This window comes from Chelonia mydas, chromosome 6 (assembly GCF_015237465.2).
Source record: "Chelonia mydas isolate rCheMyd1 chromosome 6, rCheMyd1.pri.v2, whole genome shotgun sequence".
Lineage (NCBI taxonomy): Eukaryota > Metazoa > Chordata > Testudines > Cheloniidae > Chelonia > Chelonia mydas.
In genome coordinates this window covers 32,711,684-32,735,691 of record NC_051246.2, presented here as the reverse complement: position 1 = coordinate 32,735,691, position 24,008 = coordinate 32,711,684, and the positions used below count along the sequence as shown (strand labels likewise).

The following is a 24,008-nucleotide window of genomic DNA, read 5'->3' as shown; positions in this document are numbered from 1 at the left end:
ATGGGGATTCTACAACCTCCCTTGAAACCGACTTCGGTGCTTAACTATTCTTAGAGTTAGAAAGTTTTTCCTAATATCTAACCTAAATCTCCCTTGCTGTAAATTAAGCCCATTACTGCTTGTCCTTCCTTCAGTGGACATTAAAGTAATTTAATCTACACCACATTTCCCTAGTTTGCTTATGAGAATGTCATCTGGGATGGTATAAAAGGCCTTACTAAAATCTAGATATATTACATCTATAGCTTCCCCCCAATCCCCTAGGCCAGTAACCCTGTCAAAGGAGGAAATTAGGTTGTCTTGGGATGATTTATTCTTGACAAATCCATGTTGGCTATTACTTATAACCCAATTATCCTCTACGTCCTTACAAACTGATTGTTTCATAATTTGTTCTAGTAACTTGCCAGATATCCAAGTTAGGCTGACTGGTCCTCTTTGATCCCCTTTTTAAAAACAGATATTATGTTAGCCCTTTCCCAGTCCTCTGGGACCTCACCGTTCCTCCATGAGTTCTCAAAATAATTTCTAATGGTTCCAAGATTGCTTCAGATCATTCCTTAAGTTCTCTAGTGTGAATTTCATCAGATCCTACTAACTTGAATACATAGAGCTCCGCACAACTCGGAAATCCCTCTATTTTGTGCAATATTTGCTGGTGAATGCCTTCCATTTTCACAATTAGAACTACATGTGAACCTTGTTTAATGAAAACACAATGCTAGATGCAATATGCTCAGTGTCACACCCCAAACTGTGAACAGATTCAGGGCAATTTTAGAACCTGAGCCCAAGTTTCTCCTTACCAGGCTAAATTCTGTAATTTGGCCTGGGCTTCACATTGATAAGGAAGCTATTATTTATAAAATGTTTTCACATATAGCATTAGATCCTCAGATATGATGGTGGCGAGAGCAGGAGACAGATTTACACTCAATTCATGGTAGCAATACTTACAACTTTTGACTTTAGCTTCACGGGTGACTGAAGAGGATGCTCCACTTTTTTCAGCTGTTGTGGTTGAGACTGAGTTCTAGGCTGAGTATAAGGCTGTGGAAACAGCCTAACCTCCAAAGAGGACTTAACAGGACTAGATGGAGGAGTTCGCTGAGTCAAAAGTTTGCTCTCCACAGTTGTGAGAGAAGTTGATAATGAAGGCACTTTAGACTGAGAAAATGAAGGCACTGTTTTTCTTTCTATGGCACAAACAAGTAAATAAGTTAAAAGTTGTGTGGATGTTATATCTACATCATGAGCACACACTTTTTCCACAAGAACATCACACAAAATAATAAGCAGTATGTATCTATGCGCTGGCTTTTGAAAAACCTTAAACTTCCCTCATTATTCTGACTATAGACTACATTTTTAAGATGTAAAAACCTATGATGTTATGGCTATGCCAAAAAACATCCAGACACCTAGACACAGATAGGTGTCTATAGTTGTATTTTAAAAATAAGTTAATACCTATGAGCTCCATGATCTCAAAACAAATTCACACTCTGTTTATAGGTAAATGGTAAATAATGTTAATAAATATACTCTTATGCATATGCTACAAACAATCTACATAAGACATCCAACTGACTTCCACTTCCCTTTTCTGGGAAGTCCAACAAAGCGGACGAGCATGCAGTCCATATACACCTTCTCACTTCACCTTTTCCTACGACAGAAGGCTGTTTGTTCTGTCTGCCAACCTTTCCCCACAATGGAAAACAGTGTGAAGTGCAGGCAGTGGAGGGGGCAGGACCAAGTGGAAAAGGCAGACAGACTGGGGGTGGGAGGAGTTGTCAGGTGGTGGGCAGGAGAGCAACTGTGATAGTGAGTGTTATGAAGGTTAAAACAATTTTTTCAGGTCTGGCTAATTTATCCCCTTGTTTGTTTTCTTATGCCTTGGCATTTCTTGGTTCCATCAGTAAGTACAAAAATACCTGTGAGGAAGGTTGATGTTACTGGGATAAGAGGACTCCCAACACAATCAGCAGCAGGAAGTACTGGAAATTCTGTAATAAATGATGACCTCAAGACTTCTAGCCCAATTCTGCACACTCAAGAGATTCAGATGAATTTAGATATAGTTTAACATCTTTACTCAATTTCTCTTACCTGGATTTTTTATAGAATCTACTATGACTTTGTAGTTTGCTTTATTTGCACTTAGGCCAGCTGTAACATCTTCAATTCTCCATAAATCTTTTTGCATTTGCGTTTTTTCCTAATGTTTAGTAAGAGGAAAGATTTTAAAAATCAGTTCAATCCCAAGTTTTCGTCAGTTTAATTTATTATAGCTAGTTTGAACCAAACATTTTAGTGACACTTGAACTCAGGCTGCATAGCTTGGAAAGATTATAGGAAAAAACTGGGCATAACACAACTGTTAGCATCTTAATTCAGCCAGTTCAGAACTATAAGAGTCTTTTGCATGACTATGCTGGTGGGAACAGAGTACCATCCAGACAAGAGATCAACTATGTAGTTTTACATATACATTCAAACAGAAATTGGCTTCCTTATGACCCTGGTGCCTATCCCTAACTATGACGTCAAAATATATCCAGTTTTTCAAAGTTTGCATGCATGCCTAGGAATCTGGAAGTAGGTTAAATAATTATCTGAAGTAAGAGCAAGGATTGAGACCTCTTGCTGCTGTTGATTCACAACATGCCCTACCTATAGGTGGAGCCATGAGTAATGCACAGTGTTTCCCAAAGTCTGAGGAGGAGTGAGGGAGGCGAGGGGAGCACAGACATACCTCTGAATTGTTCTCTAGACTCTCAGCTTTAATTTAAAATAAAAAGATAGTCTCTCGTTTTTAACCTTCAGAATGTAAAACAAGTAAAAACCAAACCATGTAAACAGGCCTGGGTTTACAGAGAATCTGAAACAGCTCTGAGGTGTGAATTGCCCCATTCATTTGAATGGGTACTATTTATAATACTTTAAATGCCACCACTGTTAAATATTTCACTTGTATTATGAAGATTTATTCAATCTACTCTGAGTGATCACTGATTTTGTCACAACTGACAGCTAGGATGAGGAAGAGGGGAGTTGGAAGCAGTCACTCACACCGTTTTCTTTACATGTGTGGCTTGAAGCTTCACAGCAGGACAGTTGTTACAGTCATAGAATCATAGAATATCAAGAGACCTCAGGAGGTCATCTAGTCCAACCCCCTGCTCAAAGCAGGGCCAATCTCCAACTAAATCAATCATCCGCTTCCTGTCTCCCCCCGACAAACAAGCCTGCCAGACCCCAGAAGAGAAGGATAGCCAATACCACCCACAGCAGCACATCTCCCAGGCCCCGCACTGTGTAGGTCATGCTGGTTTGTTATCCATTGTTTGTAAAATGTAGGGGAAGGACATACAAATTAACAACACATGGCAGCATTAAAAGGGAGTGTGGTTGGTTCCATCTTCCTGAAGAGGGGCTCAGCTTTCTAGAATTAGGGAAACACCGCTATACTGTATTACAGCCTATGGGGAAAGGCCTAAAACTCATTTAACCAAAGCCACACTAGCATGGACCTGTTGCATGCTGAAACCTTGCTGAACTTTGTTCTGAAAACATAACTTTTATAGACAGCAACCACCACTAACCTACCACTAGACCATAACAGGACCATCTATTTTCCTCCCATTTCCTGTCTCCTCTTCTGTTTTTGGTTGGGGAAACTGACATGACAATTCACAGCTTTGTAAGAAAGCTGGCAATGTCCTGGATGTAGTATCTTGAACATCTCCATGATTGAACAAAAAAGTTAAGAAGTAGAACTAAATTTGCAATTTTTCCTGTACTTAGTGAAGCAGAAGGGTCACTAAGAAAGTTAAGCCTGAGGCCCATTCAAAAGAACCTGACAGCACTCACCCATCATGAGGGCAAAAAATAGCATCTAATTAATCCATATAATATAGCATTGCCTTGGAAGAAAAGACAACTTTATTACTGGCTCCTAAACCTCCTAGCACTAGTGAAGGGAAATAAATTGCTTCACCTTTGCTTTCTTGGACCAGGAAAGTATATTCAGTCAGGCTATGTATCAGAAAGTAGAGTGCCAAGGAGCCACACAACAGAGAATGTTATTTGTTAGTAGTAGACTCATAGGAGAAGATGGAACATTTATTGAAAGATTATCAAGACACAAACTAGACAATCATACTTGTTCCACTTCAACTTCCTGAGAAGAATCACACTGCAGGATATTGAGTGATTGATTTACCACGAACACATCAAAAGGTAACCAGTCAAAAACTTTGAACCAACTCAAAAAATGCATCTTCCATCAGTTCTGAATTAGCATACAGAATAAGGAAGAATTTTTAATGTTATTTCTAGATAATAGTTAGTCCTGCCTTGAGTGCAGGGGACTGGACTAGAAGACCTCTCAAGGTCCCTTCTAGTCCTATGATTCTATGATTCTTCCCATTACTTAAATCTTGACGCAAACAGACTAGGTCTAAAAGAAAAGGAGTACTTGTGGCACCTTAGAGACTAACCAATTTATTTGAGCATAAGCATCCGATGAAGTGAGCTGTAGCTCACGAAAGCTTATGCGCAAATAAATTGGTTAGTCTCTAAGGTGCCACAAGTACTCCTTTTCTTTTTGTGAATACAGACTAACACGGCTGTTACTCTGAAACCAGACTAGGTCTAGAAAGTTAAACAGTTGAATATATTTTAAAGTATGAGCAGTCAAAGATTAATGTTTACAAAGAAGATGTAAATATACTTTATGTGCAAGGCAAGAAAAGTTGGTTTGAAGAAATAATCTCCTTTAATTTTCCAGCACGGAAGCATAATTTAGAGTGATAAAACTACAGGATAAACACTTAAGTGAGAAGCTAAAACTCACCAAAAACCCACATCTGAGTTCATTTCAGCTTACCCAGGTCCCTCCCATTCGGCAAAACGTCATCAATCACCACTCTAAAATAAAGATTTCACTTGAACAGGCTGCCTGAACCCTTGAGTTCTTAACCTTCTGATGAATGAACATTTTATGCTAGCATTCAGTATCAACTCTTCCCTCTAGCAACTTGAAATCTATGCCTTTATTAATATTTGATAATGTTCCATAAGGACCACTTTTTAAAAATAAAATAAAAGTATACAAGATGGTAGATTAACTGCTCTGGAGCCTAAATTCCTCCATACAGGAAGAGGAAGATTTTCAGAATCACTTTTGATTTTGGGTGCTTCAATTTGAAACAACATTAAGGTCCATGATTTGGACATCAGCACTTTCTGAAAGTCAGGCCCCTTCAACATTTTTAAATTGAGCACCCAAAACCATTTGTCAAAAAAAAAAAACACCCCACCCCCGAATGACAAAAGTTTTAATGGCGAAAAGTGCTGGTGTGGACAACGCTTTGTCTGCAGGAGCTGCGCTCCTGGCGACGAAGTTACCGCCCCTTGTTGGAGGTGGTTTTATTTTGTTGCCTGCGATAAAAAGCAGCTACACAGCGCACCTTACAGCGGCACAGCCACACCACTATAAGATGCGCAGTGTAGACATAGCCATATGCACCGAGGTCTTTCTTATCTTCTGTCATTTCCAGCTAAGGCTCTCCCAGCTTATAGTAGAAATTCTTCTTATTAATCCCTAAGTGCATGACCTTGCATTTTGAAGTATTAAATTTCATCTCATTTCTATTACTACAGTCTTCCTGTATAAAATATTCCAATTTTCAACTGTATTGAAAACGCCCCCCAACTTTGTGTCATCAGCAAATTTCATTAGCACATTTGTACTTTGTTTGCCAAGGTAATTAATGAAAATATTAAATAAGATTGGTCTAAAGACCAGTCCTTGAGGAACTCCACTAGTAACCTTCCTCCAGCCCAATAGTTCTTTCAGTGCAACTCATTCTTCACTGTAGCCAGTTCCTTACCCACCTTACAATTATTGTACTAATCTCCATCTTAACTAATAATATTCCATGTGGGACCATATCAAATGCTTTACTAAAATCCAGATATATTAAATCTCTACCGTTCTTCCCTTGCCTACAAAATTCAGTTATCTTGTCAAAGAAAGATACACCAGACAGGCTAGTCTGGCATGATCTACTTTGATGAACATAGGGATATTGACATCGGGAAGAGAAGATGGTGGACACCAGAATAGAGCTGTGTTGATGCGAAAACTAAAGGCAAGCCAGGCTCTGATTTCATTTAACTCAGTATCTTCTTGTATTCTGAAGGTGAGATACAATCAAATCTGTGGCAGTTATGGTAGTACAAGTATATGAACCCAAGCAGTTCCCAAGGAAGAAATTGAAGCATTTTATAACAATCTACGGGAAACTATATAAAAAGTTTCAGGACAAGACTTGTTATTGATGATGGGAAATTTCAATGTGAAAACAGGATTGGACTGGAATATCGTACAAGAAGATCTGGAGGATCTTGAAAATTGAAGTAAAAGAAATGGGCTGAAATATAATAGTATCCCAGTATCCCAAGTTTAGGAAAGATCAATTCAGACTGGAACAGGGTGCAGAGAAGGCCTATTAGGATGATCAGAGGAATGGAAAGCCTACCTTATGAAAGGAACTCAAGGAGCTTGGCTTGCTTAGCCTAACCAAAAGAAGGTTAAGAGGAGATATGGTGGCTCTCTATAAATACATCAGAGGGATAAATAACAGGGAGGGAAAGGAGTTATTTAAGTGCCATTTTTGATGCAAAAAATGGATATAAACTGGCCATCAACAAGTTTAGGCTTGAAATTAGAGAAAGGTTTCTAACCATCAGGGGAGTAAAATTCTGGAACAGCCTTCCAAGGGGAAGAGTAGGGCAAAATACCTAACTTGTTTCAAGACTGAGCTTGATAAGTTTATGGAGGGAAGAGTATGATGAGACTGCCTATAATGGCATGTGACCCATCTGCGACTCTTAGTAGCAAAAATTCCCAGAGGCTGGAGATGGGGCTCTAGATGGGGAAGGCTTTGAGTTACTATACAGAATTCTTTCCCAGATTTCTGACTGGTGTGTCTTGCTGACTTGCTCAGGGTCCAATGATCTCCATAATTGGGGTTCAGAAGGAATTTCTCCCCACATCAGATTGGCAGAGACCCTGGGGTTTTTTTGCCTTCCTGTACAGCCTGTGGCATGGGTCAATTGCTCGTTTAAACTAGAGTAAATGGTGGATTCTCTGTAACTTGAAGTTTTTAAATCATGAGTTGTGAACTTCAGCAACTCAGCTAGACTTTATGGGTCTATTACAGGAGGACGTGTGTGAGGGTTCTCCAGCCTGTGGTGTACAGGAGGTCAGTCTAGATCAGGGGCAGGCAAACTTTTTGGCCTGAGGGCCACATCGGGTTTCCAAAATGGTATGGAGGGCCGGTTAGGGGACGCTGTGCCTCCACAAACAGCCAGGCATGGCCCGGCCCCTGCCCCCTATCTGATCCTCCCTGCTTCTCGCCCCCTGACAGCCCCACCCCAGCACTCCTGCCCCATCCAACCCCCCTGTCCCCTGACAGCGCCCCCCCACCCCCGACTCCTGCCCCATTCACCCTCTCCCTTTCCCCTGACCACCCCCGGACTTCCCGCTCCATCCAACCCTTCCTCATTCAAACCCCCTGTTCCCTGCCCTCTGACCGCCCCAACCCCCATCCACACCCCCTCTCCCTGACCACCACCCCAACCTCCCCTGCCCTCTATCCAACCCCCCCGGCTCCCTGCCCCCTTACCGCATTGCTTGGAGCACTGGTGGCACCAGGACAGGCGGCCGATGGAGCCACCTACGCCACCCACACAGCACAGAGCACCAGGTCAGGCCGCGGCTCTGCAGCTGCACCGCTGCCCAGAGCATTGTGCCGGTGGCGCAGTGAGCTGAGGCTGCGGGGGAGGGGGAATAGCAGAGGAGGGGCCAGAGGCAAGCCTCCCGGGCCAGGAGCTCAGGGGCCGGGCAGGAGGGTTCCATGGGCCGGATGTGGCCCGCGGACCGTAGTTTGCCCACCTCTGGAATAGATGATCACGATGGTCCCTTCTGGCCTTAAATAAACTTAGACTTGTCGACTTTAAATACTTAGAATAGATTTTAATTGAGTACAAGTACAAGGTACTAAAGTCAGAAATGGTTACAACAGAAATAAAGATAAAAACACTTTCTAGTGCTAAAACTTAACAAACTTGACTTGGTTCAAGATAAAATACTTACCACATGCTCCCAGAAACAGGGCTGACCAAATTTCAGGTCAGGATCTTTCCCAAAGTCAAATGGCTACTTCTTTTATCATCTTAGTTGAAAGAGAGATAGATAGGGAGATACCCCTTGGGGGTGTTTTTGTACTTCACGTTTACAGCTTTGAGAACTGGCTAGAGGCATCAGCTTGTCCGTTGCCTTTGAGAAACAAGTTTATCCACTCCCCAGACTTGTCTGGTAACCATATTTCAGTCATAACTTCAGCTTATGTTCATAATTTAACATATAATGTTGCTACATACATTTCACCAGGATATTATTGACCAGTTAGTTATTAGTTTTCATATGATATCTCAAAAGGGCACTTTTTGTACAAGGATTATTACAATAGTGTGTAGGGTATAAATAGAGCGGTGCATTCAGTCACACCAGATATGAGGAAAGAATACAAAGAAGCTGTGAGGAAAACATTCTGTCTCTGCTGAATGAAGAAATGAGACATGGAACATGAGTTGAAGAGAAATGGAACAGTGTTAAAAATAGAATTACAAGTGTTGAGCTACAAGGTGAAAATGAAGAAACCAAGGTGGATAATAGATGAAGTGCTGCTGTTGAATGACAAGCATAGGAAGCTGAAGGAGAATAAAATAAGAGGACAAGTCTAAGAGCTAAATACAATAGGCTGACCAGAGAGATCAAACAGAGAGCAGAGAGAGACCGAAACAATTGAATACGCAAACAATGTAAGGAAGCACAAGAATACACAATGAGAATGTGATATGGGGTTGTATCCTAAATTCCCTGTAAGCTGTGTGGCTGCTCAGCAGCCTATTTAGTGCCACGCAGGCGCTCAGGAAACCCGCCCAGCAGGGACCTGCCGTGGCAGGGGAAGGGGCGCCCCTCCCCCGGCCCCAACTCAGCCTTGGACCTGCCGCAGCTAGAGGAGGGGCAGTCGGAACCTAGCCCCAGCCTGGACCTGCCGCAGCCAGGGCAGGTGCTAATTGGTCCAAATCCTCACACCAACTCGGGCGCCGTTTGGTTCGTATTCTTGCACCTCATGGTGGAGAGGGCTCTGATTGGTTTAGAGCCATGAAGAAGCACAGACTATCAGGCACCTTCTGCTGGTCCAGCCTTCCCATTCCAGGACGCAATGTATGCTGGGACTTGTGGTCTGTGCTGGCCCACATACCCTGGTTCCGGAGAGAAGGCTTTGTGATTGGTTCTCAGTGAGCGATGAAAGGTCATTGCTAAGGTAGAAGCACCAGTGAGCGGACTGGTCTTCCCTCTCCTGACCCCAACCCAGCCCCCGGTCTGACCCTGCTGCAGCTGGGAGAGGGGCACCTATCCCATGGCCCCAGCCCTGGAGCTGCCTTGGGGAGAGAGAGCTGGGGGGAGTCCTCTCTCCCTGCCATAGCCCCGGAGCACCCTCCTACACCCCAAACTCCTCATCTCCAGCCCCACCCCAGAGCCCACACCCCCTGCCTGAGCCCTCACCCCAACTCTCTGCCCCAGCTCTGAGCCCTTCATCCCTGACCCCACCCAGAGTCCGCACCCCAACCCTCTGCCCCAGCCCTGAGCCCCTCGCCTCAGGCCTCACCCCAGAGCCCACACCCCCAGCTGGAGCCCTCACACCCGTGCACTCCAACCCTCTGCCCCAGCTCTGAGCACCCTCCCACACAACGAATCCCTCGGTCCCACCCCCACCACATGAATTTTGTTATGTGCACCAATATGAAGGTGATGTGTCACACATCACCTCCATATTAGTGTGCATAACAAAATTCATTCCGCACATGTATTGGAAAATTAGAGGGAACACTGGTTGTATCACAAGGTAAGAGAATTGAATGGGACATATGAAATGGAGATGTTGGTGTGAATGACAAGCGCAGACAAATAATTGAGGACGAACAAGCGAAGAAAAAATAATGGAAAGAATATTTTGAAGAGCTGTACAATGCGAACAACACAGTAGATGAAATGATCCTGGAGAAGCTTCCCAGCACAAACAAAGGAGAGGAGATGCTGGAATTCTTAGAAGTTGTATTAAAGATGTTGATAGAACGTTTGAAAAAGAAAAAGGCTCTGGGAAATGACAACACAACCACAGAGGTTGCAGAATTGATCAAGGAGGATTTACAAAGAATAACTGACAAGGTAAACTGGAAAAACAGGAAATTCAGCTTGAAGATCAGCATGGAGAAGACAAAAATTATGGCAATGGGAAGACAAGAGAAAGGTAAATACCAAACTTGGAGATACAGATCTAGAACAAGTGGAAAAATTTGTATACGTTGGAGGACTGGTATTGAAGAATGGAAATTGTGAAGATGATGTAAAAAGAAGAATTGGGCCAGCTGCTTTTGCATTTGGAAAACTCTGCAAGATTTGGAAGGCTAAAAACAAAAGTCAGCGTATGTGAGACAACTGTCATGCTAATACTGCCGTACAGGTCGGAATGCCGGAGTATGAAGAAAGGCCATGAATGAAAGATTTTAACTGCAGATATGAACTGGTGGAAGGGAATACTGAGAGTTTCAAGACAGCAGAAAATAAAAAAGGAAGAGACAGGAAAACAGCTTTGGAGAAATAATGCTGTTACAGAAAGTTCCAGAAAGATGACTGCGACGGTTTGGACAGATGTCAGGAATGGACCAAGAAAGGATATCATAAATGGCGATACGTACCTAAGGGCAAGACACTCAGAATAGAGGAAGACCAAAGATGAGTTGGATAAACATGGTAAAGAATGACATAGAATGAAAATATTAAAGATGAATGAAGCCATGGAGCTGGCACAAGATAGAGAGTGATGGAAAGACTTCACTCCGCCCCATCGTCGCTGTTGACCTGACAGACAAGAATGAAAGAAGAATTTCACGTTCATAAAAGATAAAGAAAAAACATGGAATGGGAGGGAGCAGGAAGTCAGCTTGGGAATTAGGTTAGACAACTGAACTAGCTACTAGGAAACCCTGCTTCACCCACTTCCCATGTTGATGTCAATGCCACTCTCTATCCATGTCCCCCCTGCCACACAGGGCATCTTAATCTTCTGAGTCGGGAGTCCTGCTAAGTTATCAGATCAAGGGTCCTTCTGTGAGCCAGTAGAGGCTCCCCCGGGGAAAATGCTGCCTTCATAGTCAAACTACTAGCAACTCAAACAATTAGGATGGAATTCTCCCCGTCCTTTCCAACTATTGGGAACAGGGTTAGGATATGGAAGGAGGGCACAGGAAGAGTGTATAACCAACTACAATGTACAAACCCAGTTCCTCACTATGTTCAAATGCACAACTGAAACTGTGACCTTGGTGAAGCGTATTCTGAATGGACATATGAGCAGTCTTAATTTCCTTGGGTTTTTTGTTTTTGTTGTTTTTTTTCTTAGTTGATAGGACGTGAATTTGGGCATCTTTAACTCTAAGTTAATGAAGTTTCTTTGGTATGGTATGTTATACAGTTGACTTCAGTTTAATAATATTCTGGCACTCAAAGCTGCCCAGACATCAAGGTTGAGAAATGACCTCTTTAGAAGCAAGGGAATGGAATTTAAAGAAGGATGATACAATATAAAAAGCTTCTCAAATGCATAATTTGATAGAAGAGGTTTTGTTGATAACAATCAAAAGAAACAGTCTAATTGATAATGGGTCAGACGTACAGTGTAACCAGATAAGAATTTTAAAATATAACTGCTGTTTTCTTTTGGTAGGAAATATCCAGATAAATAGCCAGGGATTTAAATGAAAACTTTAATTGTTGTTGTTGGTTTTGCTTTTTGGTTTAAAATAATGCTTTGTAAAGATAAATGTAAAAAAACCCTCAACAACTTACCTTGTTCTAAGGATAAAAAGCAATAATTACAAACAACAGGTATGTAGAAAAAATCTGGCATGACACATTGAGTTTTGCAAATAAGATGACATATGAAAATAGCGCTTCTCTGCATGATTCAAAATTAAATAATTGGTTTAAAATCCAGATGTCTTTCAATCACTGATAAGTTCTAAACAATTGTTTCAATTTACAAGGGATCTGCAGAGATAACCATCCACTAATATCCCAACATGACAGAGAACAAGGAAGGAAAATAGCACGTCTGTGACTGATGCCCTTAAAAGTGGATAGATGAATCAACAAAGACAGATCAAATAAATGGAAAACTAGGAAGTCCAGCATAGACTTATAAATTAAAAAGTTATTAATGTAAAAATGACAGTATCTAATAATATACTGACAAATTTGCACAGACACAAAATTATGAAAAACATTTACCACACTAGAAATAAAGCTAAACATCTCATTGCTATGTTATCACCATTTTTCCACTTTACGAGCCAAAAGAATGTAGGATACAAACAGGCATTAGTGGAAACTTCAGGGTTAAGAATGCCAGGAGTCGGCAGCATTTAGGAATTAAACATATAGCAAATGAATATCTTCCTAGATGTTTATCCTAAGTTCAGGAATAACAAGGATCTGTTATTAGCAGTTTCAAATACCTGCAGCTGTAAATACAATACCTGAATCATGGGACATTGATTAGGATAGCCTTGCATGAACAAGATGATTGGAGTTACTTCCAAAATTTAAAATACCACACTATGGTGTTAGTAAATGGTGACTTTTTAATGGTGACCCCTCCACCCCCTTTATGTATGTTCTCAAAGAGTTTGCATTAGTACTAATGCCCTGCCAGTGGATTTCCCCATATCTTTTGCCAGGTAACGTTTCAAACTTTTTTTTCCCACTTCTAAATTATAGATGTTGACATTTTAGGAAACAGAATTTTTCTTGGGTTTAGTTCTCTTTACTCTCCGATATTATTGTTAGCAGAATCTCAAACTCTAGGTTTCAACCAAAGGTTAATTCTCCAAGAAGAAACTTCTGCAGAACTTCTAATTATTTTCCTGTTACAAATATCAACCTATGTCTAGTGCTTCTCCATTAGACCCGTCTTTCAAGCATGTCTCCCTGCTAAGGACTATATTTATATGGCATGTTTAAATTTCCTGTATCAAAATTAATTTAAAAACAAAAAGACAAAAGCAAATGATTGTTTCTGTATTTAATATTAAAACTAATATGAGATTCTTAAATACATGTTTCATTCAAGATAGCTAGGTATGTTGAGGTATAGTTTGCTGACTTTGGATACATCCAGCAGGAGCAGCAGGTAGGGAAGACGGCCAGCATACCCCACACAGAACAAGCATTTAGAGACTTCCTCCCAGGAGTTAAATCATTTTAGAGTTCAGACAAGATCTCAACAACAGTAATTTAATACCTGAAAACAGACTCACCTGAGGAAAAAATGATCCGTTCATCTGTTCCTGTAAGGCTTGCTTCAGCTGGTTCACATCCTTTTCCAATTTCAGATATTCATTCCAAGCATTTTCCATTTCCTGTTGGCAAAGAGAAAGGTTTCAGTGCAACCCTAAAATAAGCAATAAAAGGTACACAGCACTCTATCTTTCAGCCAGTTAAACAAATAAGTATGTTCTTAACTTTAAGAATTAGGTTGTTCCATTGAAAAAAGAAAAATGATCTGTTCTGAACAGAATGTAATGATATGAGCCTAAATGCTTTACTGGGTTATGGCCAGAATGCTCCACACCTTGCAGGACAGAGTCCAAAATCTTTAGTTAGAAATTTTTTGATAATATGCGAACACAGAATGCTGTATTAGTTATTTAATGACAAAGCAGGTGTTCAAAGGAATCTAGGCAATGATATGAATTCTTGAAGGAAGACAACTTAAATTTCAATACCCTGTTCACTTTACTTCTGTAATGTGTAAAACTGAACATACTATTTTAAGAGAGTTCTAAAATGTTGGTACAAATTCACCCCTGAGTCGGGGCCAACAGAGAATCCTTAAATCATTTACATTGTGGCTAACATCTGCAGCTGTACATTCTTCTATCTAACTCAAAAAAGTGGAAGATAATTTGATTTTACACACCTCTACATAAATTTTCAACACAGCCTGTAAAACAGCGCATTGTCTGCAGACACAAAACATTGCATACGTGCATGTATATGACAGACATTTTAATTTACCTGACATATACATACAAGACTTATGAGTACAATTTTAGAGGCAGTTTTCTAAAAACTGGCCTCATGTGCTGTAGGAGTTAGGGATTATATGGCTGAGTGCAGAGTGGGTAGGTGGGTTTAAAATTTCCCTTTTTGTGTGACCAATTAATGAAACATAACATTAATTTGATGTGGTGCCTTTATTAAAGTTTATTCTTATTAGGTCGCGGTAACTAAGAGAGAGAAAATTCTGGCTAATACTCCAGGGTAAGACCCAAATCCTTTTTTCTCCTAGAAAAGTTCCAGGGAATCTAGTTCAGCATTTTTCAAACTTCGGGTCGCGACCCACTTCTGGGTCACAGCATGTCAGGCACTGGGTCACTCTGGTCAGCACTGCCGATTGGGATGTTAAAAGTCCCATCAGTGGTGCTGCCCAGCTAAGGCAGGCTTGTGCCTACCTGTTTTGACACCGTGCTGCACCCTGGAAGCGGCCAGTAGCGGGTCCAGCTTTTAGGCGGGGGGCCATGGGGCTTCACGTGCTGTCCCCACCCCTAGCACCGGCTCTGCACTCCCATTGGCCAGGAACCGGGCAATGGGAACTGGGGTAGGGGGCAGTGTCTGAGGGTGAGAGTTGAGCGAAGCCGCTTACACGCCTCTGCCTAGGAGCCAGACCTGCTGCTGGCCACTTCCGGGGTGCAGCATGGTCCGTGGTGCCAGGACAGGCAGGAAGCCTGCCTCTGCACCCCGGTTGCACTGCTGACCGGGAGCCACCGGAGGTAAGTCTGCACCCCAACCCCCCGCACCAAGCACCTGCCCCAGCCCTGAGCCCCCCCCAAAATCTGGAACCCCTTCCTGCACCACAAACCCCTCATCCCCGGCCCCACCCCAGCGCCTGCATCCCCAGCCCAGAGCCCTGACCTCCTCCTGCACCCCTGCCCCAGCCCAGAGCCCCCTCCCACACCATGAACCCCTCATTCCCAGCCCATCCTGCAACCCGCACCCCAACCCTCTGCCCCAGCCCTGAGCCCCTCCCATACCCCAAACCCCTCATTCCCAGCTCCATTGGGTGGCGGGCATCAACAATTTTCTTCAACTGGGTCTCCAAAAAAAAAGTTTGAAAACCACTGCTCTAGTTTATATCAGGATAGCCAGTGGAGACTGGAACAAAGATTTGCAGTTAAGACTTCCATTAAAAAGACAGATCTGCATGATTTGCTTTCACATTCTGTACATTATCTAAATTGGTTTGTAGGATTTAACCCTATGTCTGAAAAGTAATTCATTTTAGTCTAGTGCTTAGTTTAGCATTTCTTTTGGAAGTTCTATGAACACATACGGTGGATGCCTTGGATATTTCAGCCCGAATATGAATGAGGTCCTCTTGCAAAAGTCTCTGCTGGGAAGAAATTTTTTCTGCATGCTGTGGTTGGTCTTTGTACAGTTCCATCTGTCTATGCAAAACCTCCAAGACAGATTCCAGCTGGTCCTAAAGAAAAAAAGGAAAATAGCAATAGACTTACATTTGTATGGGTCTGTACTGATTTACTACTGAGAATATGAAAAATCTTGTCTACCTCTCATGTCTTTCCTCTAAATCACTAGGATCACAGATTTTCCTTTTACTGAGAGAGCAAAGAAGGAAACTGATTATTGGAAGGTGTGAAGCTTTGGGCCATCACTGTAGCAAGAGTCAGTAGCAACTACTAAGTTGCAACACAATTCCCATTATAAATCCATTTTAGTGTTTGTACCTTTCAAAAACATTAACCAATGGGAGTGAAATTTTTCATGTTTAATTTCTGTGCAAACGGTAGAAAGGATTTTTTTCTAAACTGCCTCTGAATTTATTCATACCTTTTGGCAGAAATACCAAGCTGTAGTACAGATTAATTTATCTACTATAATCAGACATTAATTTTAATGAGCACATTTAATTTCAGCAGAGTATGTAGATATGTAGGTAGGGTATGTAGAGTATGTAGGTAGGGCTCACAGCTAGTAAAATGTTAGTTTTATACACACACAATGAAAGGAAGAGAAGGGAAGAAAAGGTCCTTTTGTTAATGTTTATGTCAAGGTTCCTTCCCCAGTCTGAACTCTAGGATACAGATGTGGAGACCTGCATGAAAGACCCCCTAAGCTTATTCTTACCAGTTTAGGTTAAAAACTTCCCCAAGGTACAAACTTTTGCCTTATCCTTGAACAGTATGCTGCCACCACCAAGAGTTTTAAACAAAGAACCGGGGAAGAGCCACTTGGAGACATCTTCCCCCAAAATATCCCCCCAAGCCCTACACCCCCTTTCTGGGGGAAGGCTTGATAATAATCCTCATCAATTGGTACAGGTGAACACAGACCCAAACCCTTGGATCTTAAGAACAAAGAAAAATCAATCAGGTTCTTAAAAGAAGAATTTGAATTAAAGAAAAGGTAAAAGAATCACCTCTGTAAAATTAGGATGGTAAATACCTTAGAGGATAATCAGATTCAAAACATAGAGAATCCTTCTAGGCAAAACCTTAAGTTACAAAAAGACACAAAAACAGGAATATACATTCCCTCCAGCACAGCTTATTTTACCAGCCATTAAACAAAAGAAAATCTAACGCATTTTCTATTACGTACTAACTTAACAGGAGTTGGAAGGCTTGCATTTTTGACCTGTTCCCGGCAAAAGCATCATACAGACAGACAGAACCCTTTGTCGTCCCCCCCGATCTCCCCCCCCACTCCAGATTTGAAAGTATCTTGTCATCTCGTTGGTCATTTTGGGTCAGGTGCCAGCGAGGTTACCTTAGCTTCTTGACCCTTTACAGGTGAAAGAGTTTTCCTCTGGCCAGGAGGGATTTTATAGCACTGTATACAGAAAGGTGGTTACCCTTCCCTTTATATTTATGACAGTTCACTATGTGAATTCTAAATGGGATAGAAACAGAAGGAAGGAAGAAGATTGGGAGGAGGAGTAAGAAGGTCCTAGCAGCAAATAGGTCAAAGAAGTTACTGCAAGTTTGGTTGAGACCTTTGGAGCTAGAACCTCAACTGTTGTAAATTGGCTTAGCTACATTGAAACAACTCAAGATCTGCTCCCCTCCGCCCCCTTTGTTATAGCCTTTTGCATAATGCTAGTGCAATCATATTACCTACAATGGTATTTAAATATAGTTCTTGTTAGCACAAGTTTTAAAACGTTGCTAACTGTGATAACACAGTTGCCTCTCTGGTGAGACTTTTTTTTAAATCTTATAACTGTGTTAAAAAAAATGATAGAGATTGAGCCCTTTCCTTGACCCAGCCCCGTGCCATCGTCAACTTAAAAAGAAAAACAAAACTATTCTGAAAATGTGCATTCATCAAAATTTGTAATAGAGGGCACATAAAAATAAATGTGAGTAGTTTTAAAATATGCATTATTGAAACTTTTTTAAAACTATATTTTCCAAATACATTACTCATCTCTAATACTCAAAACATACCATTTTCATTCTTTAATAAAAGAGTTGTATATATTGTCCAAAGTGAATTATTACAATATTGGTACATTACAATAATCTAATGCTTGGTTTGGAGTCCCAAAAGCTTGAATAAGAAACGTTAAGGTTTGTCCAAGAGAATGTATTTATTATTATTATCATTATTAACATATAAAATTTTCAATTGTATTTACCTTATTTTCCTTAAGGGATCTTATTTTGTCTTCCAAGTCCTGTAGAATCCCGTCCTGTTCACAGAAAACGCTTAGCTTGACCTACCAATAAAACCATATATATTTAAGTTAGATTTAAAAAAAAAAGAAAGAAACCCTTCTTCCGTAGCACGATTTTCGTTTTCATTTGGATCAGAATGAGAACAATTATAGTGTAACAGAAACAGCTAAACGCTAAAGTAACTATATTTGACAGGGTTTTGAATTGATGTTTGATACTTACATCAATATCACTTTCTGCAATCTTGACAGGTTTTGTACTTCGTTCTTTTAGTATATCACGCCCTGTCACCTAAAAAGAATAAGGTTTAACGATATATTAGACTGGTGGCAAAGTGAAATAAATTATGCTTCAGTGATAAAGAAAAAGTTTTGTTATATGCTCTAGCCAACACACTATATGATTTACGGACACTAAAAATAAATGTTAAAGGGCTTATCCTTTGAAATATAAGAAATTTTAGATAACTTGTAGAACTTGTATAAAAGTAACATCAATATTATTTTCTTCATGAAAAGAAAATGTACAACTCTAGAATTATTACAAAAAGCATGCCATATCAAATATTTGAAATATGACAATGGTACATCAATATCTAATTCCAAAGGATTACCAACTAGTTAAATTAGGCTATTTAATGATGTGATAGAGTGCAGATACCGAGCAGGGGAGCCTGCACTCTGATCACTTAGAGGCTAATTAGTGCCCCAGGAGAAGCTGATTGTAGTTAATGAACTCAACTGGCCAATCAGCCCAGGGCTTAAAGAAGGCACAGGAAGGAAGTGCAAGAAAAGAGGAGCAAGAGGGGAGAAGAGAGGAACAGGGCTAGCTGGGGTTAAATACACAGAGGTTTCAGACTAGGGAGACCTCTGTTCCCCTCAAGTCCTGCTGAGAGTGCCTAAAACTTGGCAAACACTGTAAATAGGTGGGAGCATGGGGGACTGTGGTGATATTGGTGAAAGGGCCTTGAAATAAAGCTTCACTGAGAGTACACCTGGAGGTGCAGTTTCTGCAGGTCAGAAGATGGGGGCGGAGCAGGACCCATGACAAATGCAATTGTGTCAGATTTATAATCAAAGGAAACATCGATCCCATTTAGTTACAAAGTAAGGCCCCTATCCTACAAAACTTTTATGTATGAGTCATCTTCACTGAAGTCAATAGGACTATTCATGTTCCTACAGTTAAATACGTGCATAAGCGTTTGCAGGATAGAGTCCCAGCTGACTAAAAACGTGTCTTAGTAGTTTCTGCATATCTACAAAGGGCTCACTCTTCCTCAGTTCATGATGAATGTTATGGGAATGCAAAGAGGGATATTAGTCTGGGGCAGGAGTGAAACTGATATTTAAATACACTTCATTTTGGATGTACTTCTTTCTAGTTTCACCCTCTCTCATTCCAGCAATCTCTGGCTCCATATCCAACTTCTAGAAGGAAAGAAGATAATCCTTAAGAGCTACCCACAATGTAAAGTGGTACAGAGACTCAACTATCCCCTCAACATTTTATTTTGGATGAAGTTAGCAGGCCACCAGGTAGGATTTTCATATATTATTCCAGTCTTAAGATATGAGTACATTTACCATTTTTATATTATTCATGGCTTTACATCTCACCTTTCCATTTTCAAAGAATGCATATATTTATCATGTGAATTTCATGAAATAAAAGCCAGATGTTTGTTATTTCCCCATCATCAAATACAAGAGGGTTTACTCTCCCTTAGAGGAAACCAGTCTTAATTATTTTTAACATTTTCAACATAAATTGCCAAATAGTACAATATTTTAATAGGAATGATTTTCCTTTTAAAATTATTAATGCAAGTCATTTAGCATTATTGATAGTAAATGTTCAGTCACATTTTCAAGTGTAGGAAAATATTTAGTATATTTAAGCATAAACAGAAGTGTGTCCAAGTACTAAATTTGCTGGTTTAATAATCTGCAAGCTAGTGAATAGGTGAACTTTTCTCATAGTCTGCAATGAAAATACTATGAATAATTTGCTATATTTTGAAATGGATTATATAATCACAAGTGCAAAAGTTACCTTAATTTTAAAGCAGTGAAAATGAGAACATAAAATAAGACTTAGCATGCTTTCACACTTTCGGAATTACATAAAGGAATCACTACTTAACACAACCATTCATTTGCAACATATGGTAAGACGAAACCAAGCACAGTGAGGTCAGCCATAATTTTGCATACAGCCTGAAAAAACATCTTGCAGGAAGCTCTTCTATTTATCATGATACACCTGTGGAAGCTAGGGTATGTACATTGATTGCCATTTGAAAAAAAGCGATGGAATGCTCACATTTCAGATACAAGCAGTCTTACATTTATACCGGACAGTAACCCTTGTGCTGAGTTCTTTAGCACTTTGTAAACCATGTTGATCAGAGGTCCATTATTTTTTATCTGTTTCAAACAAAAGTTTAGCAACAGTTTGTTACGAGGGAAAAAAATATTACAACTCAGAATCCCATGAAAAATCAGAAACAGAGATTCCAGAAGTTAAATAAAATATCTGTAAAGTTGATCTCCTCTCTCTCTCTTTTCCAGGGGAAGGCAACCAGCAGGTACTGTAGCTGTCTCATTCCTGATTGTTACCCCTTGACTAAGAGATGAAGAATACTGACATGTGTTGAGCACTTTCTCTTTCCACATGGATCACCAAAATTAAAAAAACTAACCTGGAAATTATAACTGGCTGCTTCTCCTCTAGTATAACATTAGTTATGATTTGGAAAGACTGCTTGTTCAACCATGAAACTAATTTTTTTAAACGTTTGCAACATACGCAAACACAGTGTATAACTCAGGGTCTTACAGTGTTGCCAAACCTGCAGCTTCCAAGGGCCCCACCAAGTATAGTGCGATATTTTCAGGTCATGATCCAGTGTCAGGAAATTAGCAGTACAGTACAATCTGCTTTGTGCAGAGTGCTTAGAGGTGATAACACGAGCACCCTCAGGATATCTATGTTTTGGCTTTGGCACATCACAGATCCTGCACTCCTCCTTTAACAAAAAAAACTGCTACCCACTATTCCTTAATTCTCTCTATGAACACATACATTCCACCTTACTTCTCTCTCCTCTTCACCTCAGTGGAACTGAACTCCAGTTGTTATAAGTTTGGAGCAGATGCTGCAGAGAAGGTTACAAAGTTATATCTTGATTTTAGTAAGGCTTTTGACATGTCCCACACATTTTCATAAGCAAACTAGGGAAATGTGGTCTAGGTGGGTACACAACTATAAAATGGATGCACAACTGGTTGAAAGACCAGTAGTTATCGGTGGCCCCTGTCAAACAGGGAAGGCATATCTAGGAGGTCCCTCAGGAGTCATTCCAGGGCCTGGGACCATTCAATATTTTCATTGATGACTTGGATAATGGAGTGGAGAGTATGCTTATAAAATCTGGAGATAACACCTCGGAGGAGTTGCAAGCACTTTGGAGGAGAGGATTAGAATTCAAAACAATCTTGACACATTGGAGAACTGGCCTGAATTCAACAAGATGAAATTCAATAAAGACAATTGCCAAATACTATTCTTAGGAAGGAAAAATCAAATGCACAACTACAAAATGGGGAATAACTGGCCAGGTTGCAGTACTGCTGAAAAGGATCTGGGAGTTGTAGTGGATCACAAATTGACTTTGAGTCAACAATGTGATGCAGTTGCAAAAAAAGCTACCACCATTCTAGGGTGCATTAACAGGAATATCGTATCTAAGACACAGGAGGTAACTGTCCAGCTCTACTGGCACTGGTGAGCCCTCAGATGGAATACTGTGTCCAAATGTGGGCACCGCACTTTAGGAAATTGTGGACAAATTGTAGAGTCCAAAACAAACAAAAACGATAAAAGGTTTTAAAAACTGATCTACGAGGAAAGGTTAAAAAAACTGGGCATGTTCAGTCTTGGGAAAAGAAGTTTTTGTTTTTGTTTTTTTTTGGGTGGGGGGGAACCTGGTAACAGACTTCAAATATATTAAGGGCTGTTATAAAGAGGATGGTGATCGATTGTTCTCCATGTCCACTGAAGGTAGGACAAAAAGTAATGGGCTTAATCAGCAGCAAGGAAGATTTAGGTTAGATATTAGGAAAAACTTTCTTACTATAATAGTAGTTAAGCTCTGGAATAGGCTTCCAAGGTACACTGTGGAATCCCCATCATTGGAGATTTTTAAAAACAAGTTGAACAAACACCTGTCAGGGAGGTCTAGATTTACTTGATTCTACCACAGTGCAGGGAGCTGGACTTGATGACTTGTCAAGGTCCCTTCCAGCCCTACATTTCTATGATGAACTACTGAATGGCTTCACAGAGGATCCCAGATTTTCCTGAATTGCTCTAGTACAAATGCTTAATGGCACACACTCTTGTACACTTCATTAGACCTTCCTCATTCACATTCTGCATTTCCTCATCTGGAATGTATGTTTGAATTAAAAAAAATCAACAAGTTACTATGGTATTATGAGATCAGATTTACCCACCCACTCTACAGATAGATAGTTTACACCTGATCTCTTAATTATTAAGCAGAAAACAAACTACTTCCTTTTAATATCTCAATTCTCCACTGCCTGTAGCATACTTTATTATAAGCTTACACATGAAATGTCTTTCCTTACTGTGTAAGGATTTGACTAGTTTTCAGTAAATAAGGGCTTGTCTACACTTTAAATGCTACAGCAGCATAGCTGCGCCACAGGGCAGTGCATCTGTAGCGTTTCAGTGTAGACACTACCTACATCAACGGGAGGGATTCTCCTGTCAGCACAGATAATCCACCTCTCCAAGAGGTGGTAACTAGGTCAATGGAAGAATTATTCTGTTGATCTAGTGCTGTCTACGTGGTGACTTGCTTTATCTTAACTACGCTGCTCAGGGGGGTGAATTTTTTACACTCTTGACTGATGCAGTTAAATCAAGCTAATCTTCTAGTGTACACCAGGCCTAAGGCATGGGGCCACACATTAAACAATGAGGATCAAACCAAATATCAAATAGTTACTCATTCTGTGAGCACCTTCCTTTCTGTGCACTGAATGAGGCAGGGATCCTATGGAAAAAAACTGTATGTGATCATGTAATTAAAAACTGACTCATAATTAGGGCTACAATTTTGTCACACAATTTTTTAATACATTTCATGGCACAGGTGCAAGAAAACAATGATATGTGTGGAAAGCAGGACAGTGGGGAGCCCATGGGTGGTTATGGGAGAACAAGTTCACTTCTTACGCTCATGGATCCTGTCCCGTGGGGCTAGGCCCAGGTCCCCTGCTCTTGGCATTGCGACCTGGCCCACTTGGTCACAACACCTCCATAGATCGAGACAGATAGCCAAAGTCGATTGGCATTGTGACCTAGCACATGGGGTTGCAACACCACTATCTACCAAACCTGAGTGATGTCATGATCCCATGTGCTAGGTCGCAACACCTATCGGTTTGGGGGCATTTCACAGACTTTATTCGAATTCACTGTTTCTGTGACCACTGTGACAAAACTGTAGCTTTAATTATAATACACACACACAAAGAAGGCAAATAAAGGTGGCACAGGCAACATTAATCTGGTATTTCTTAATTTTTGAGTGCTTGACTTTGCAATCTTTAATAGGTTGTTTTTTTAGAGTAATTTTCTAGTGAAAAAAACAAACAGATTTACAAATGCAGAAATTCAATCATTTGTAACCATACTGACACCTTTCCCCAGTTTGGGTCACTAGCAGGATCTAGATCCTTAGATTCACAGCACAGATTTCTACCACTTGAGCTAGCAGAGTAACTGGTAGCAGTACTAGGCTGTAATCCTCTATGTGGACCAGTTTCTAGAAGAGGGATAAGAAACATGCTTTGCCTCTGGGTTTCATAGGTACACTGGACTCTCGCTAGAACATGCGTCTATATAGTTCGCATATAATGCGGTCGTGGCCATGGATCCCAAATTTAATTACTTTAATTGCAATTCATTTTAACGCGGTCCCCACGTTAACGCGGTACCGCACATGGATCCCAAATCCTGTGTTCTAGCGAGGGTCCGGTGTATTTGCTAACAGCAAAGAAATGTAG

General features: G+C 40.7%; 1 protein-coding gene across 12 annotated transcripts in view; it reads right to left on the bottom strand.

The window, feature by feature from the left end:
• PLEKHA7 (pleckstrin homology domain containing A7) overlaps positions 1–24,008 on the bottom strand; it is a 292,737-nt gene that overhangs the window by 20,274 nt on the left and 248,455 nt on the right. For all 12 annotated transcript variants that reach the window (XM_043548878.1, XM_043548879.1, XM_043548884.1 and 9 more), the window contains 6 exons: positions 18,127–18,195; positions 17,865–17,945; positions 15,537–15,686; positions 13,462–13,563; positions 2,113–2,221; positions 958–1,196 (listed from right to left, as the gene is read on the bottom strand). In XM_043548878.1, coding sequence (XP_043404813.1) covers positions 958–1,196; positions 2,113–2,221; positions 13,462–13,563; positions 15,537–15,686; positions 17,865–17,945; positions 18,127–18,195 — 750 coding nt within the window. The remainder of the gene's footprint in view (positions 1–957; positions 1,197–2,112; positions 2,222–13,461; positions 13,564–15,536; positions 15,687–17,864; positions 17,946–18,126; positions 18,196–24,008) is intronic.